The 20397-nt window shown below is 36.3% G+C and overlaps 1 protein-coding gene across 5 annotated transcripts in view; it reads right to left on the bottom strand.

The window, feature by feature from the left end:
- LOC115222505 (calponin homology domain-containing protein DDB_G0272472) overlaps window positions 1-20397 on the bottom strand; it is a 281038-nt gene that overhangs the window by 23181 nt on the left and 237460 nt on the right. For all 5 annotated transcript variants that reach the window (XM_036511598.1, XM_029792736.2, XM_036511597.1 and 2 more), the window contains one exon: window positions 2984-3204. In XM_036511598.1, the coding sequence (XP_036367491.1) occupies window positions 2984-3204 (221 nt within the window). The remainder of the gene's footprint in view (window positions 1-2983; window positions 3205-20397) is intronic.

Below are 20397 nucleotides of genomic sequence, written 5' to 3' on the forward strand. Positions count from 1 at the left end.
TTGCTTCCAGTTAAAGTAATATTTCTCCTAGTCCTTCAAATGCAAACAGCATAATAATAATAATAGCTGAATATGTTTTCCCAGAAGATTGCGAATGAATGACACTGCTGGTGATGTTTGTTTACTACTAGTGAGTGACGTCAAAACAAGGAGACAGACACATACACACACATATATGCACCTCAGAGAATAGCAAAGTATTTTCAACAAAAGTGTTCATCTAAGTCAGCAGTTCTCAACCAGGTTTCACAGGACCTTTAGGGGTTCATATTTTGTTGTTATGTACAATAAATGGTTATACTTCTACAGTACACAAAATATTTTAACAATATTTATTATATAATTTCTAATAATAGGGTAAAGATCCCCTTCGGTTATGAGTGACCATGGGATTGCACCTAGAAAGTTCCCCTCCAAGGCATGAGTCCAGGCAACATTGTTTATGGAAGACCAGCAGTCGCACATACATACCAGCCTTTTCTCTCTATGTCAATGATATTATCCAAGGAAAAGCAAAGGCCAATACAGCTTGGCACCAGTGACACCACAACTCATTTCTACATTTGAATGAATTGGAGTAACGTGAAATAAAGTGTCTTGCTCAAGAACACAACATAGCCCAGTCCAGGAATCAAACTCACTACCTCATGATTGTGAGTCTGACGCTCTAACCACTGAGTACATTTTCTAATAGTATTTAATTATCAAATTATAATAGGATTTTTTAAACATCAAATGGCCACGAGGTCCATCCAATAAAACGGGAATCAAAGGGGTCCACAGGCAAAAAATGATTGAGAAACATTGATTTAAGTGATGAACTATTTGGGTCTGTGGCATTAAGTTTAAATACACAGAATAAGCAGAAAGGGTCAACTTTTAATGTAGGATGTAAAGGAAATATGCATGTTTTTACTTTACAGTCTGTTTCGAGAATATATGTTATTCGTAATATCACACACACATCTCAAAGAGTACATTTAATAATAACATGGTATTTTCAATAAAAGTGCTCAACACCATACAGATGGTTGATACTTTGTATGTGGCAGATGTTTAAAGTACAGATAACAGTAGAAGTTCATGTCTAAAAGTTTCTTTCAAATACCTCCGAGGTTTCTTCAAAGTAGTTGATAGCTTTTGTTACCTGGAGGATCTAATTAGCAGTGTATATGGGTGTTCTGAGAGCAGAACAGCCCGACAATGAAAGGATTGGAAAAAAGCTGAGGGAGGTATTATGTCTGTTTCACCAAAGAATTATTTCCTCTGAGAGTAAAAAGAGCATTGTACTATGTTCATGTATAACTTATGATGCTGCATAATAGCAAGATGTGAGCCTTGAATGTGAATGACTTATGCAGTTAGGAAAGAAACGAGACAAGTTTGTTCCACTGGATGAGAACATGAATAAAGAAACAAATAAGCTGAGAAAAAAACTCAGTATAAGAGGAATCATATCTAGTCTGTAAGATAGAAAATTGCATTAATATGTAGATATGGTGATCATGGAAGGTGTCAGTTGTATAAAGAATTGTTGTGTGGCAGCGAGCTGGCAGAAACGTTAGCATGCCGGGTGAAATGCTTAGTGGTATTTCGTCTGCCGTTACGTTCCGAGTTCAAATTCTGCCGAGGTCGACTTTGCCTTTCATCCTTTCGGGCTTGATAAACTAAGTACCGGTTATGCACTAGGGTCGATGTAATCGACTTAATGTCTTTGTTTGTCCCCTCTGTGTTTAGCCCCTTGTGGGCAATAAATAAAAATGAAATAAATAAGAATTGTTGTGTGATTCAAGTGGAAGGATTATGTGAAAGAGGAAAATGTAAGGAAGTGAAGATTGATCTGGAGAATTTGAACCTTATAGACGAGATGACAAAGGGCCATGACAAGCAGCAAAATTTTGCATTGGAGAAGACCTAACAAGGTTACATTAAGTGTAACAAAATGCATGTGAACATGATGATGGTAGTAATGGTGGAGTTGAGATGTATGTTGTCTACATTTGGGTCTCTTTATCTTGCTAACTATGCTCACTTATTACAGAGGCAGGCATGGCAATGTGGTTAAAAAATTTGCTTCTCAACTGTGAGGCTTCAGCTTTGGTCCCCCATTACATGGCGCTTGAAGTGAGAGAATTTAGTAGATAAAACTGAAAGGAGCCACATGATGATGATGATGATTATATACACACACACACACAAGGGGGTGCTGAAAAGTTCTTTGCTCTGGGTAAAAGAAAATACAAGAGAATTAGTTAATTATGTTTTTATTCAACACATTCCCCTCTCAGATTCACACACTTATTGAAGCAGTCCTTTAACTTTTCTGAACTCTGTAAGAGAACTCAGAAGGTTGCACTTCCAATCTGGCATTTCATGATACACTTAAAGCCAGGACCTTTTTTGTTATATATATATATCATTATTAAACGTCTGCCTTCCATGCTAGCATTTTATTTATTTATGCGCCCTTTTCAAGCCTAGCCAGGCTCATGGGCCCGGTTTCGTGGTTTCTGTGGCGTATGTGCCCCCCCCCCCCAGCTGGAAAGGTGGGTGGAGGCGCAATGTGTGTTATTGAGCAAAAACACCAAAAGCTCCACAAGGCCCTAGCAAGGGATGGTGGCGACCCCTCTTGTACTCTTTCACCCCAACTTTCAATTGCAGTGTTACTCAAGAAACAGGAAGAAAGAGTGAGAGAAAGTTGGGGTGAAAGAGTACAAGAGGGGTCGCCACCATCCCTTGCTGGGGCCTTGAGGAGCTTTTGGTGTTTTTGCTCAATAAACACACATTGCGCCTCCACCCATGCTAGCATATATGTACTAAATTCATAAACCTAATTTTTACTGTAGCAACAAGCTGCACCGAAACAATATAGCTTGCTGCTAATAATTTCAGCGTCTCACACACCACATCCTGTACCAGCAATGCCATCTGTTGGGAACAAAATAATTGAATAACATTACCATAATAGCAGAAAATATCTTACCTCAAATGCTAGATAGTTAACCAACACTGACATAGCATCAAAACCCTTTAAAGTTTCTTTCAGCTGTAGCTTGGTGATGTGAAGATCCTTGGTGCGAGATTCACAAAGACCCTCAAGTCGAGTAATTTCTTTTTTGACATCTTTATTGTCACCCTGGCTCGTTTTCAGGCTAGGAACCTTATTCCTTGTGGTCTTGCTAACTTTGTTTTGGTCCACTTGATCTGAAATAAAAAATATCAAAGACAATTAGTGATAAATATGGAAAAAAAGCAAAGAAACAAGAAGTTTCAAATTTATCACAAACTTTAAAAATCACATGGGAAATCTCCCTCCTCAGACACACACTCATGCATATTGAGATTTTCAATTACAATCTACAACCACAAAAATGAAAATATTTAATGATTAAAAAGTGAATAAAGAAAAACACATTTCTGATGAAATAAATAGTCATGAAAAATATCAGATTTACGAAACGTATAAGTTCATAAAATATGTAATTTGGTAATGTTAATGTTCATTTTTGCAAATACAAACACTTAAGCACACATATGGTTAAATAATAATAATAATAATAATAATAAATGATAAAGAACTTGATAAAAAAAAAAGAACAACAACTTGATTGAAATACTAAATCACTGATTGCACAATTATCAGTTTTATTGTTTCTTTGCATCATGAAGTAATAATATTGATATAACTTGCTGATATAATAACTAATTTCTCAACATTCATAGATTGAAGGTGGATTAATAAACATTATCAGATGATCTTAAAGAGTTAGTCAACCTTACAGCTTTAATGTGATCAATGGTTAATCTGACATTAGAATACAATTACACACACACACACACACATACACACAGGGGCAGGCATGGCAGAGCAGTCGAAAAATCACTTCCCAACAACTGCATGACACCTTGGGCAAGTGTCTTCTACTAAAGCTCTGGACCGACTAAAGCCTTGCGAGTAGATTTGGTAGACAAAAAAAATTAAAGAAGTCTGCCATATGTGTGTGTGTATATATAATATTAAACACAAACGCGCATATATATATATATATATATATATATACACAACACACACAACATACATATACACACACATATGTGTGTATATATATATATATATATAATATATATACATATACACACACACACCACTTGTCTGGTGTTAAAATAAGCGTCACCATCACAAAAAAAAAGGTATTCATTACTAATCTTCTGTATAAAGCATGTCTAGCTGTGGAAGAAAAAAAAGTCTTGCTTAAAATCAAGTGCCAGGTGGTGACAGAAAAATTGCCTCAACAAATTCCGTCTTATTCATGGAACAGTGGCTGTTAAAATGATGATATTACGATAATGATGGTGTTATAATATATATATATTATATATATATATATATATATATATAATATATATATAATACACACACACAAATATATATATAATAACAAGTGTTTGGAACTAAAGCAATTTACAACATGCTAGCTTCATATTTAAAACAAGTACATATGCACTGCTCTGTTTAGTTTGTTGTATTATTATTTTGAGATAAGAAAATATCTTATGACACTGTACTCGGAAGCAGACAGGCTCTGATTCTTTAAACTGCAAGAGGTAGCAACCAAATTTTTCCCCAAAATACACTTAACTATCTTTAAAATGGAAGGAATGGATAATGTCGGCTTGGACACAGAAAACTGTATCTTATGACACTATACTTAGGGAAGTAGATAGGTTCTGGTTATTCATATTGCAAGAGGTAGCAACCAAATTTTCCCCCCAAATACACTCAACCATCTTAAAAATGGAAGGATTGGATAATGTAGGCCTGCTCTGTAAGTGCTGACCCAGGACTAAACATCAACCAGCAGAGAGTGGGGTGTGTATTAGTCACTTGACTGTAGGGGTAAAGTGGTGAAAATATTTGATTAAAGGTATATACAAACATAAATGTATATAACAGTGGACGTACATATAAATAGTCATCCTTTTCTCTGCCCAAGGAGAATTGGCTGGACTTACTCTCTCACCCCAATTTTAAAAAAATAATTAAAAGGATTTACTCCCGCACCATTTTTTAAAATAATTAAAACCATTAAATGCAAAGGTTTCCTCTTAATATTTCCATTGTCTTCAACACTTTAGAATTTAAACCAGACATATCCAGCCCAAATATTCAAATGTTCTTTTTTTTTTGTTCAAATTAGCCAGATCAAATCTCTCACATCAAACCCTATAATGTCATTCTAAAACTAAACAATCATATCATTGAAATCTCAAAGCTACAAGATAAAACAGGATTACTTGAAAACAATGTAAATAAATAAGCATTACATTTGACTAAGTAATCTGACTGCTAAAGGGTTGATCCTACTGTAAGGTACCTTGAGCAAATGTCTCTACTATAATCTCAGATTAGCCAATCCCTTGTAAGTGGCATTTGCAGACAGAAGCTGTGAGAGTCTGTCAGACTGGCCATTCATTTTTTTTGGATGAAAGCCTTGACATGTTGCTCAGCTTAGTGCCACCTCATCGTCTTTCATTGATTTTAACCCTTTAGCATTCAAACCAGTCACATCCAGCCCAAATATTCCACATGTTTCATGTTAAAACTGGCCAGATCCAGCCTTACACACCTACCCTACAATGACATTCTAGAAATATACAATCACTTCATCAAAATCTTAAAGCTATAAGATAATGCATGATTAATGCAAAACAATGTGGATAAATAAGCATTACATTCGACAGAGTAATCTGAATGCTAAAGGGTTAAAGGAAACATGTTAATGATGAAAACCCAAGAAAACTCATATGGCTCTGAAGATGTGTGAGGAATTTTAATTAGACAAGTGTACCTTTAGGTGTGACACAATCATGCTATTCTGTTTCAGTCTCATAGCATGGCGCTTTGGTCAGGTGTCTTCTACTATAGCCCCAGACCAACCAAAGCCTTGTGAAAGGAATTTGTTAGATGGAAACTGGAAGAACCCTGTCATATGTATATATAAATATATATTACACACACATACAAGTGGATGTGCAATGTCAGTGTGCATGTACGACAGAGTGTAAGCATCTTGGGAATAAAAAATTGGGCATAAGAGGCATCAGATGTGGTGCACAAAAAACTGTGCTGGTTTCTAACTGTGCAGGGAATCTGCAGAAGAGGTGGACCCAGGAAAACATTGGATAAGGTGGTGAAGCATGAAACCAATTGGTAAGATCAGCTGTGATGGATATATAATACTGTACACTTTGGATAATACACCCACTCTATTGACAGATATATGAGTGTGTCTTTATCCTGAATAATGGATTTATAGATGACTAAGATATATATATTTTACACACACACACACAGACATATGCGGCTGTGCAATGTCAGTGTGCATGAGAGAAAACTTTGCTGGTATGGTCATGTAATGCATATGGAATGAAGACAGCTGTGTGAAGAAATGTTGATCTCTAGAGGGAAGCTGTGGAAGATGCAGACTCAGGAAAACATGGTACGAAGTGGTGAAGCATGATCTTTGGATGTTGGGTTTCACAGAGGCAAATGACCTTTGTCAGTTTGCTGTACTTGAGAAGACATGTCAAACCCAAGTGAAATCATAGTTGCTGCCAATGCTGGTGACATGTAAAAGACATCTACTACATTCTTGGAGTGATTGGCATTAGGAAGAGCATATAGCCATAGAAACTAAGCCAAATCAGACAAATGGAGCCTGGTACAGCTCTACAGCTTACCAGTTCCAGTCAAACTGTCTAACCCATGGAAAGTGGATGTTAAATGATGATGATAATGATTATATGTGTGTTTGTGTGTGTCCCCTTGTCTTGGCATCATGTGATGTTTGTAAACAAGCATCACCTTTATACAACCAATGTTGTTTGTTTGCAGTCTTTTGTGAAAAAGATGTCTAACTGTGGGGAAATATTACCATACTTGGAAATGGTATCAGGACAAAATCCTGCCCAGAGGACAAATTTTACATGAAAATATCAACTAATAAATATTAAAAATTTTTTAAAATAAAATTTCACTTTCCTAAAATATTTTTATTGTAAAGAAAGAACAATATCCCAGGGGGATTTAGTCTGGAAGAGGGTGGGGGAGTGGGGGTTTGTCCAGCGGGAATTTTGTTCTAGTATCCTTGGAAACAGGTAAGGGTTGGTGACAGGAAGGGCATCAGGCTGTAAAAAATCTGCCTCAACAAATTCCATCTGATCCATGTAAGCACGAAAATATAGATGTTAAAATGATGATGATGTGCTCAAGATGATGATGATGTGTTAAGACGTGTCTTAGCAAATATTTGAGAATTATATATGGCTCTCAGAACAGTGAATTGTTGCGATGTGATGACTATCACGAAGCAATATATAAAGATGTGAGTGAACAACTGAAATGAAGAAGAAATAGTGTTTTGTCAGAGCTGAGATGGCGTCATGGGGAAAACAAACATGGAAGATGATAGTATTGGTACTGCTAATGTTGGTGGTGACATTGATATTGGTGGAGGTGGTAATGTGGTGTGAGGTGACAGCGAAGGAGGTGGTGGTGGTGGTGATGATGATGGTGGAGGTGGTGATGATGATGGTGGAGCTGGTGATGATGATGGAGGTGGTGGTGACGGTGGAGGTGACTATGGATGTGGTGGTGGAGGGGACAGCAGTAATGATGTTTGTGATGATGATGATGATGATGATGATAATGACAATTTTACGCTGACCCCTGCGTAGGTTGTAATAGTAACATGACAGCTAACATTTCTCAAGTTATTTTTCATGAAATTCTAATCCCTATTGCTACCATTTCAACTGAAAGTATAAAGAAACATGTGTTCTACAAATTAATGTTATCTGCCCTTCTACTAAAAGACACTGGCATAGTTCAGTAAGTAACTATTCTAGGTTTGATCCTTTAGTATTTAAATTGGCCTTATCTGAGAGAGAGAGAGAGAGAGAGAGGGGGAGAGAGAGAGAGAGAGAGAGAGAGAGAGAGAGAGAGAATGAGAGAGAGACGCTAAAAAAGAGGAAAGGATGCATAGATAGGATTAGATTAGTGTTGATGAATTTCAGGAAGCATGGAATTTTTCAAGGATGTTATAACCTAACAGCTCACAACTGACAGGTAGTTTACAAATATATGCTATGAATATTCCGAGTGTGAAAAAATTTTGGTGAAAGTCATGGATACTGGGCTGTATTTTTCCTTTTTTTTTTTTTGTTGTTTTCTAAGCATATGTCCACAAATGGTAGAGATATTGAGAAATCCACCATCCTTAAGTCATATAATAATAATAATAATAATAATAATAATAATAATAATCCTTTCTACTAAAAGTACAAGGCCTGAAACTTTGGGGGAGGGGACTAGTCGATTACATCGACCCCAGTGTTTCACTGGTACTTAATTTTTCAATCCCAAAAAGAAGAAAGGCAAAATTGATCTTGGTGGAATTTGAACTTAGAGCATAAAGATGGTAAAAATGCTGCTAAGCCTTTTACTTGGCATGCTAACGATTTTGCCAGTTCACTAACTTAATAATAATAATGCCCTGATGCAGTACCAGGCAGTGGCTCTTGTGGCTTCTGATCTTAACTGACTGGAAGTGTTATCATGTACGTTGTTTTGTCTTGGTATAAAAGATGGGCTACAGCAAATATTCTGCTCAACACCACAGATTTGCTTGTCAGTTGTTTGACCTTAACCAGTTGAGCATGTCCCTTAGTGGTTGACGATACGTGCATCTCTGATCACAAGCAGAAGTAGTGGGGGAGCATCATAACCATGTGTTGAGAGGGATTCTTTGGGGTTTGAAAAATTCACCTCTGGAAACATGGGTGTTTCGTTCAAAATCTTTAAACAACCCTTATTCAGGGACCTTTTTAGCGGGATGGGCTACTTGACCTGAAGAAAATTCTAACTGGGCCCCACCTGTGAGGTCGCTGTTTATCTTGATATGAGATCACTATGTTGTGCACATATGGTTATGATACATGTGCCTGATGTATCCTTATCAGATGGGCAGTCATGATGGGTATACTAGGCTTTGTTATTTTACCCCAGTGTCACTTAGATGGCATCCAATGTTCTCCCAATAATAATAATGATGATGACGACGACAATGGTGATGATTTCTTCTAGTTGCAACCAGGGTGACATGCTCAAAGCCACCTCTCTCAATACTACTCACCCTTCAGTTGAAGAGTTTCATCTTATGAGTTACTTGTGAGCTTGCTGGTGCTGGTGCCATGTAAATAGCACCCAGTACACACTCTAAGTGGCCAGTGTTAGGAAGGGCAACTTGCTGTAGAAACTATGCTAAAGCAGATATCAGAGCTTGGCACAGTCCTCTGGCTTATCAGCTCCAGTCAAACTGTCCAATTCATGCCAGCATGGAAAGCAAACAAGAAATGATGATGATTATTCAAAGCAATTCAACTGACAATGACAGGATTGGAGAAATGTCTGTGTGTGAAGAAAACATATATATATATATATATATATATATATATATATTATATATATATATATGCTGTGCTAGAGAAGACCAGTCAAGCCAAGTGAAATTACAGTCATTGGCTGATGCTGGTATCATGCAACAGGCACCCATGCAGGTGGCACGTAAAAAGCACCTTTCGAACATTGAGCCTCACGGAGGTGAAGTGGTTGGGTCTCACAGAGGCAATGACTGAAACCTTTAGCATTATGTTGTGCTTGAGAAGAAGACTCAGCAATCTAAGTAAAATTGCAATTGTGGCAGATACCGGTGTCATGCAAATGGCACCTGTGCCAGTGGCACACAAAAGTACTTTTCGAGTGTTGGGCAGGGTACATAAAAGCACCCATTACACTCTTAGAATGGTTGGTTTTAGGAAGGGCATCCAGCTGTAGAAATCATGCCAAATCAGACTGGAGTCTGGTGCAGCCCCCCCCCGCCAGCCTTGGTGAAAATGTCCAACCATGCCAGCATGGACAACAGATGTTAAATGATGATGATGATGATGATGATGTTCTTTTATTTGTTTCAGTCATTTGACTGTGACCATGCTGGAACACCAGTTTTTAATTGAACAACTTGATCCCAGGCTTTATGTTTTGTAAGCCTAGTACTTATTCTACTGGTCATTTTTGCCGAACCACTAAGTTACATGGGATGTAAACACACCAACATTGGTTGTCAAGCAATGGTGGGGGGCACAAACACAGACACACAAACATATATATATATACATATAAATGATAGGCTTCTTTCAGTTTTCGTCTACCAAATCCACTCACAAGGCTTTGGTCGGCCCAAGGATATAGTAGAAGACACTTGCCCAAAGTGCCTTCTCAGTAGGACTGAACCCAGAACCAGTGGTTGGTAAGCAAGGTGCTTACCACATACCCACTCATGCACCTATATTTTCATTATAGAATTGAAGTACTTTATACATGAAAAATTTCTCAAAAACCAAAACTATCAACACCCAAAAGAGTTAGCCCTTTTCAGGTGGCACCTGATTCTATGATACGAACTTGCTGTTTTAAAATAATCTAAATTAAAATCTCCCATCAAAATGTCATCTTAATTCATGTTATAAACACCAGTTTAATAATGACAATTATTGTAATAAATTCTACATTATTTTCGAAGTTAATTACAACAAAATCAGTGTTTTTCAACAAAAGTAATGGTAACAAAAGTGTTCATAGGCACAGGAGTGGCTGTGCGGTAAGTAGTTAGCTTACAAACCACATGGTTCCGGGTTCAGTTCCACTGCGTGGCACCTTGGGCAAGTGTCTTCTACTATAGCCTTGGGCCGACCAAAGCCATGTGAGTGGATTTGGTAGACGGAAACTGAAAGAAGCCATGTATGTATATGTGTATATATATATATGTTTGTGTGTCTGTGTTTGTCCCCCACCAACATCGCTTGACAACCAATGCTGGTGTGTTTGTGTCCCCCGTAACTTAGCAGTTCGGCAAAAGAGACTGATAGAATAAGTACTAGGCTTACAAAGAATAAGTCCTGGGGTAGATTTGCTCGACTAAAGGTGGTGCTCCAGCATGGCCGCAGTCAAATGACTGAAACAAGTAAAAGACTAAAAGAGTATATTAAAACCCATCAAAATTTCATGTTAATTTATGTTCCAAACACTAATTTGATAAACGACAGAATTATTTTACTAAATTCTTTGTTATTTTCAAAATTTACTGAAACAAAGAGAGTGTATTTAAGCAGAAATATAGCAGCAAAATGGCTTATACTTGTTTTACATTTTAGGCTGTCACAAGATATCTTGTATTTAGGTTTTAAATATTTAGGGTTTAAAACACAAAAGTGACACTTAAGAAGGGTGAAATAGTGACTAAAAGACAAAATATCAGAGCAGCTGAAAGCAGTTGTATGGCTAATATTACAACGGCGGCTGCTACAGACATCATTTAAATTCCAAATGACAACCAGTGAGATTAGAACTTCAGAACCAACAGACAATGAAAGGGGGCTTCAATGACAGCATTTAGTTTGCTAAAAATAGTAACCAAGAGAACACTATGTCTGCCCATGATAAAAACAAAGGAGTGGGGGTTGTCAGAATTAGAACACTTTTAATCAGAGGTCTACATTTATGATTGAAGAGCTAAATAAAAACCACAACAGTAGCAACAACAAAAACTAGTTACAATTTTGTTGTTACAGTTTGAAAAGTAATGTAGATTGAGACTTTAGCCATTTATCTTTTTCGTTATCAATAAAGTATTTTTTTTTAATATATGAAAAAAGAAGCAGTTATCTCAAGTTGTTTTCATTTGAGTCTGATGGAATCATAAAAAAAGTGAGTGAGTGAGTGAGAGAGAGAGAGAGAGAGAGAGAGAGAGAGAAAGAGAGAGAGGAGAGAGAGAGAGAGAGAGAGAGAGAGAGAGAGAGAGAGAGAGAGAGAGAGAGAGAGAGAGAAAAAGAAACCCTAGATTATAATTTAGAATCATTATCCTTGCACATATAATCTCTACATTCTGATTCTTCATATCCTTTGCAGATATTTTGTTGGGTTTCTGGGTAGGACAGTTATTCTATTTGCCCGAACCCACCAAATTCTGAGAATTACTTCTATAGCAACAACGAGGAATCCTGTTAAGTGGGCCAATGTTGTTTCTATTAGTAAATGCAAAATTAACAACATAATTAAATGCTGGTTTTATGAATTACCATAATTTTGGGAAAGGAATTAATTTATTACAATATGTGCAGGTCTAGTCATATGGTTATAAAGCTTGCTTTTCAGCCATATGCTTTTGGATTCAGTCCCACTGCATAGCATCTTGGGCAAGTGTCTTCTACTTCAGACTGATTACTGGAAATGGTGTGGAAGCATGCAAGTCATTTGTACGTGTGCATGTGTACACATGTTTGTCATCCACCACCTCTTGACAACCAGTGTTGGTTTGTTTTTGTCCCCATAACTTAGCAATTCAGTAAAAAAAAAAAAAAACCATTACAACAAGTACCAGTCTTAAAAATATAATAAAATACTGGGGTCAGTTTGCTCAACTAAACCCTTGAAGGGAGTGTCCCAGCATGATTTCAGTCCAACAACTGAGACAAATAAAAGATTAAAAAAAAAGACAGAATACAATCTGCTGCATGATATTTAAAATAAAAAAAAGGAAATCTCTAAGATTTTGTTATTGTTGTTGCTATTATCGTGTTGTAATTTGAGAATGACGCCCATAACAAAAATTACTCGTCTTGTGTTCTACACACCAACTCCAATTACCTCATGGATATTCATCTACATGTACCCAACAAATGCTGATATATATCTTTGTAAATATTAAGATAGGCTATCTTGTGACAGCCATGTAAGAATACAGTTAAAAACATTAGTCTTGAAAGATAAAAAAAATATTTAAAAAAAAAAATCTAAAATTGTCAGAACAAAATTAGATGATATCATTATACTTACTGATGGCAATACACATATACATACATAACTTATACACACACATGTACATATGTATATGTACACACATCTCTCTCTCTCACACACACACAATATTAAATACATGTATTTGTGTAATATATATATACATGACATATATACAGAAGGAAGAAAGTTGTGTGTGCATATGTGAGTACACAGACATTTGCACACATACACACACAGAGAAATATATATATATATATATATATATATATATGCATAAAAATATACACATACATATCTATAGCAATTTCTAAACAAATATGTACTTCAAAGAAAATTATCAAGATACATAAACAAGGAGTCCTATCTATAATTGCTTGATCTGCTATAAATAGCAGCCAAACTTCCTCAAGTTAGATTGTCATCTTAAATAAACAGTGGACAATATAGTACCTGATATGAAAAACATAGGGGAGAGATAGAGTGAGAATGAGATGAATACAGATGATTGATGCATTTCTGATATCATAAATCAACTGTACTTAGACTGACCTGGGGCTAAACAACAAGAAAGGAAAAACAATTTTTTCTTTATATTAAATCAGAATAAAACCTCTTTGCACCCCCAACCCCTAATAAACATTTAAACTAGAGAAATAAATTATACCAATTCCTTTAACCCTTTAATATTCAGCTTACTCAGTTAAATGCGAAGCTTATTATTTATCCACATTTTAAAAAGTTAATTATGTAGCATCTTGCAGCTTGAAGATTTTGAAGATGTGATTGTTTATTTCTAGAATGACCTGAAGGGTAGGTGTGAGAGACTACGTCTGGTCAGTTGCAACATTAAACAAAAAGAACATTTGGGCCAGATATGGTTGGTTTAAATGCTGGAGGGTTAATCAATCATTAACAAAGTGTGAACTAGTTTACTCTAGTCATTGTAGCAATGCAATGCCCAATAGTATCATTGTATTCATGTAGTGATGGTGATGATGATGACGAGGTAATAATAATTGTTTCTAACATAGCACCTGTGCGGTGTCATGTAAAAGCATCCAGCTCACTCTGCAAAGTGGCTGGCGTTAGGAAGGGCTTCCAGCTGTAGAAACCATACCAAATCAGACGAGAATCTGGTGCAGCCTTCCAGCTTTGGTCAAACTGTCCAACTTATGCCAGCATGGACAATGGATGTTAAATGATAGTAGGCATAAAACCATAAATTCTGATGGAAAGAGAGGGGTCAGTTTAGTAAATCAATTTCAGCCTTCGACCAATACTGTACATCATTGACTCTGAAAGAATGAAAACTAAAGCTGACCTTGGTGGGATTTGAACTCAGAACATTAAGAACTGAAAGAAATACTACTAGGTAGCTTCCTGGAATCTCTAATGAATTTGACAATCGATCTACCATCAATAAGTTTTTCAATAAGTGAGCACAATGGAGAAAAACAGTGAAGCACCTGACTAAATGCTTTACATTCTTCTTGTAAGTTTGCGTCCCACTGTATTCAACTCTGAGTACCTGTTATTTAGCAAGAGATATTCACTCACCTATGAGATCAATGACAAATCAATACTGACCCTTTCATGTTTTTCTCCCTTGCATTTAATCCCCTTCATTGACTGCATCCAATGAAATAATTAACTTTATTAACTGATATTTTAGGTTGTTCTTTGTAATTCCTTAACAAAAAAGGTCTAACTTACAATCATAAATGAAAGGTTTTAATTTAACCCTTTAGTGTTCAGATTACTCTATCAAATATAATATTCACATTGTTTTGAATTAACCATGCCTTATCTCTTAGCTTAGATTTGAATGATGTGATTGCATATTTTTAGAATGACATTCTATGGTATGTGAGAGAGGCCAGATCTTACTAGTTTAAACATAAAACAGGTAGCATATTTGGGCTGGATGGTTTTTATGTGAAAGACAACAACTACAGTCTCTCGTTAGTTGGTAATAGGGAAAATATATTGACTGAAGAATTTGAACATAACACATTTAGAAACATCAATAATATGAGGCATTTAATGTGGTGCTAATGCTTTGTGTATAAAGTAAATATTAAAAATAGACCAGAAATTGTGAGATTAAGGCAGGAACAAAGAAAGTAAAGATTAGGAATTTGTTTCTTCATAGTATATCATTGATTTGAAGATTAACTTTTGTAAAAGCCAGAGAAATATGCAAATAGACACCTTCAGCTTTATTATTAGTGAAGTCTAAAGACAAATTGATTTATTAACACTGGATAGCAATGGTTTCTGGCTTGCCAAAGACTAAAAAGAATATATGAATGAAGCAACAACAAACCCATCACCATCTATGCATACCAACTAGATAAAAGTTCAAAATCAAGTCCTTTCGACTCTTTAAATCACAACACAGATTAACACTCAACAACATTTCAAACCTAACACAGAAAATACATGATGGTTTCAAGATCAAGAAATCTCCAAGATGTACCATTCTATCTACCATCCAAATCCATTCCCTGTTATCTACTTACAAAGAAAATACACAACACCACCTAAAAAAAAAAAAAAAAATACACTGGTTATGAAACTGTCATATTGACAAGCCTAACATGCAAGAACATTTCTGGAACTTGCCATTTCTTGAAAGGAATCATACAGGGAGCCATCCTCTCAACTCTTCTATTTACTTTATATTTACAATGACTTTTTTTTTTACACCTACACAAAACAGTCAGTCACATAACCTGATGACATTGCATTTATGTTTTCCTCCTATCCATTGCTACAAAACTACTCCAATCCTACATAAATCATTTAGCTCCACAACAACAGGCTTAAAATACATCTACTAAACCCACTGGCTTCCTTCTTAATAGCAACATGAAAATGAAATTAAAATACAACCGACTATCACACTCAACATATCACAAACACAAAAATTAGGAGTTACAATAAAAAAACCACTGCAAAATATACAGAAGCAAAACAGATGCACAAATCTGTTTAGGGCAGTCATAGGTACCACAATTGATCAACAGAAAGAAACAATAACATTGGTGCATAAGCAATACATTAGATCTATCATGGAACATGGCAGTCCTCCCTGGAGACACAATTTCTCTGCTACACATCACAATAAACTTCAAAGAATACACCTGTACAACACATTACATTATAACAGGTTGTACCTAGGGTTCATACCTACAGACCACACACTTCCATAACAGGTCCACACATGAACTATCAACACAAAAGAAACCCAACAAAAATACAAAATATGAAAGACCTCCAGGTTATGAGAGGGACACAATTTATTGTCAAGCTGAACTTCAACTGGCATAGTGCTGTGATACACACAACCGACAATAATAAAAGCAATAATAATAACAGCAATTATTGCATTCTAAGTGCACCATTACTGTAGTCATACGACAGAATCTAAACACATACAGAAATTGACTGGACAGTGAAGAGAGTGTACAATGTCCAAACTGTGATAACTACAGTTCATACAATTCACCACTACATGTTAGAATGCATTGTATGGTCCTTAACTTGATTGAGATATGGTATATCTGAGAAAATGGAACTGTGTCCGGCCTCGTTATTAGGCAGATTAACTGTAGGCCATAGGTGATCTGCTGGATCATGGCTGAACTGAGGAAATGAAGGAACTTTTACATAGTTACTTCAACTAAAAGAAATAGCAGCCAAATCTCTCAAAAAAATTTTATCTCCAAAAAAGGACAATAGTTTTGGGATACCTAAAATATGGAGAAAAGAGGGGAGATTGTCATACTTTTGATAACAGATTTGATCAATCACAGCTGACCTGGAGACTATACCATGAGTCAAATCCTGCTCAAATCACACAATTTATAGTCTTAAAACTGCTAGACATAGCAGCCAAATCACCTTCAAATCTCATACTTTAACATTCAAAAAGGAAACATATTAGATATTGTAGTTTGAGAAAAATGTGAGAGGATCACAATGACAACAACAACCATTGGCATCTGTATTTCAAAGAAATCAGGTACTGAATAAACTGCTATGATACATTAAAGGTGAAGGCCGTTTAATATGCCAAAGGTGAAGGCCGTATGACACATTAAAGGCAAAGGCCATTTAAGGATGTGATACCTGGAAGGAGAGAGGGTAGCACCAGAAGTGGGTTTGTACACATTTTCAGTTCAGAAGTGAAATAAAGCAATGTGAAATGAAATACTTTGCTCAAAGACACATTCTGCCACCCTGTTCAAGAATTGAACCCACAACCATGTGCTCATGAGTCGGACATTAGGTGATGTGCTGTAAATCAATAGTAGTGTTCATATTTAATTAGCTTTAGTAGAGTACCGTGAGGGTGGAGAGTCACGACAAGAGGTCATGGATAATGATAAATTGTTGATTTCAAATTTTGGCACAAGGGTAGCAATTTTAAGGGAGAGAGTAAGTAGATTACACTGACCCCAGTACCCAACTGATACTTATTTTGTTGACCCCAAAAGGATAAAAGGAAAGGGCAACCATGGTGGAATTGAACTCAGAAAATGAAAGCTGACAAAATACCATTAAGCATTTCACCCAGCAAGCTAAGAATTCTGCCTTAACCCTTTAGTGTTCGCATTATTCTGCTAAATTAATACGTTTTCATCCACATTGTTTTGAACTAACATGCATTCTTCTGTAGCTATGAGATTTTGATGAGGTAGCTGTTAATTTTTTAAAACGATATGTAGGGCTGGTGTGGAGACCAGATCTGGCCAGTTTGAACATAAAACAGGCAGAATACTTTGGCAGGATATGGCCGGTGTAAATGCTAAAGGGTAAGGATGATGATAAAATATTTCGTTATTCTGGATAGCAGAGGATAAATCCCCAAAAATATCTGCTATTATTCTAAACAAATAAGTTTGAACTGAGTCACATACTGAACAAAAGACATAATTGACCATCCACTGATTCCTATCATAGAGAAATATTGAGACCATAACCAAAAAACTTCACCCCAGAAGTGCACAGTCCACCTTGACTGTAAATAAGTACCATGGAAGGTACAGCTCACTGATATATCAATTCAAGCTGTTTGGTTATAGACAGGTTTTATAGTAATGAACTCAGTCTTCTTGATTATGAATAGGTACCATGATGAAGTACAGTTCACTGTAAAACGCTTTTAATAATTAAGCTTAACATAACTGCTACCCTACTTCCAGAAAAAACAAAAAAAAAGATACAACTTTCCACTGAAAGAAGTTAATCCGTCATTGATAAATGTACATTAACTTGTTTCACTGGGGAGTGGGGGGAGGGAGAAAGGGGGGGGGGAAGAAAGAGAGAGTTGTTATCATATCAACCAAAGATTAAACTCTTCAGTATATTATCAATTTCCAAATTAATTAATTGCCACTGATGCATGTACCCATTCAAAATATTCTTTGTGTGTGTGTGGTTTATTATCAACTTTAGTCTCTTGTTAGCTGAGATAATCATTGTCCAAAAATATCTACCTATAATACTGATTATTAGCTACTATAGTTCATAATTAAATTCATTGTACTCACTATTATTGTTCTTCACTACATATCTATATATAATATATACATATATATAATGTTAACATACATACATAAAGATATATACATATATATAAACATATTATACATACATATACACATATATAACATACCTATATACAAGGACATACATGCATACATATATATGCATGCCGCATATATACATACACATATACATGCATACATTATTACATACCTGCACAATATATTATTATATATATATATATATATATAATATATATATATATATACACACACACACACACACACAGACATAAATACACACACATATACATACATACATATATTATATATATATTCATTATCCTTTTATTTGTTTCAGTCATTTACTGAGGCCAAACGGGAGCACCGCCTTTAGTCGAGCAAATCGACCCCTGACTTATTCTTGTAAGCCTAGTACTTATTCTATTGGTCACTTTTGCCAAACCGCTAAGTGATGGCGATGTAAACACACCAGCATCGGTTGTCAAGTGATGTTGGGAGGACAAACACAGACACACAAACATATACATATATGTATATATATGTACGACAGGCTTCTTTCAGTTTCCATCTACCAAATCAACTCACAAAGCTTGGTCAGCCTGAGGATATAGTAGAAGACACTTGCCCAAGGTGCCACACAGTGGGACTGAACCCGGAACCAAGCTACTTACCACACAGCCACTCCTGTACCTACACACATATATACACATATATGAAATTAAATAGGTATCTGTTTATACAAGTGGTATTCTAATACTACACACACACCTTGGCATTTAACATCAATCTTCCATGATAGCATGTTTTAGATGGTTTGCTAGATCTGTACCAAGCTCCACCATCTGCTTTGGAACAGTTTTTACAACTGGATGCCTTACCTAACACCAATCATTTTACAAAACATACTGAATATTTTATGTGGCACCAGCACTGGTGAGGTCCAAAGTTAAATATAACTGGAATAGTATAGAGGAATGCCCAGGTGTGTGTGGGCAGGGAAATCAGGTCAGTGCAAAGCAAGAGAGGGGAGGGGAAGGAGGAGTGCAATGAGTGGTGACACATGGGTACATGGGGAGGGAGGGGCAACAAGTTATACACAGAAACAATAAGCACTGAGGACTTTTCAAATGTTCAGATGGCTTTCTTGAGGTTGTAAAAATTTCTGGTACTGAGGTGACCAGATTAGATTAGCAGTGATGGAGGATGATCTGAAAAGTTTGTGCTAGAATAAGAATAGGCAAGAAGGAAGTTCAGAGAGCTTATTACCTCTGTTAGCAACAAAAGAGCTTTCTCTCTCAGAGTGAAAGGCTGATTATATGATGTGTGTACAAACAGCTGTGCTCCATAGTAGTGAGACATGAGCCCTGAATGCTGACAACATGCATAGACTGAAGAGGAATGAAGCTAGTATGCTCCAATGGATATCCAACATCAGTATGCAGTATGACAAATAGGGTTGAGAGAAAATCTGGCATAAGAGAATGTAGAGAGGAACTCAACATTGGTTTGGACATGTGATGCATATGAATGAAGACAGCTCTATCATGATGTGCTGATCCTAAGAGTGGACAGTACCGTGAAAGAGGGAGGACCTAGGAAGATGCAGGATGAAGGGGTGAGGTCTGATCTGAAGATGTTGGATCTCACAGAGAGATGACAATGGTCTGAGATGTATGGCAATAGAAGATTTTGAGAAGACCTGTTCACTCAGTGAAATGAGTTCTGGAAGGGTTGTGTATTCCAACCACATGTAGCATTAATTCACCCACCCTATCCAATGAACCAAATTTACATCTCTTCTTCTTGAACTATGTTTGTCTCATCCCTAACTCCTGCAGCCCTAACACATTCCGCCAACTTCTCTCCTGATCGTCCCATGCCAACTACGTCATTGCAAACACAAAC

This window comes from Octopus sinensis, linkage group LG20, assembly GCF_006345805.1.
Source record: "Octopus sinensis linkage group LG20, ASM634580v1, whole genome shotgun sequence".
NCBI lineage: Eukaryota > Metazoa > Mollusca > Cephalopoda > Octopoda > Octopodidae > Octopus > Octopus sinensis.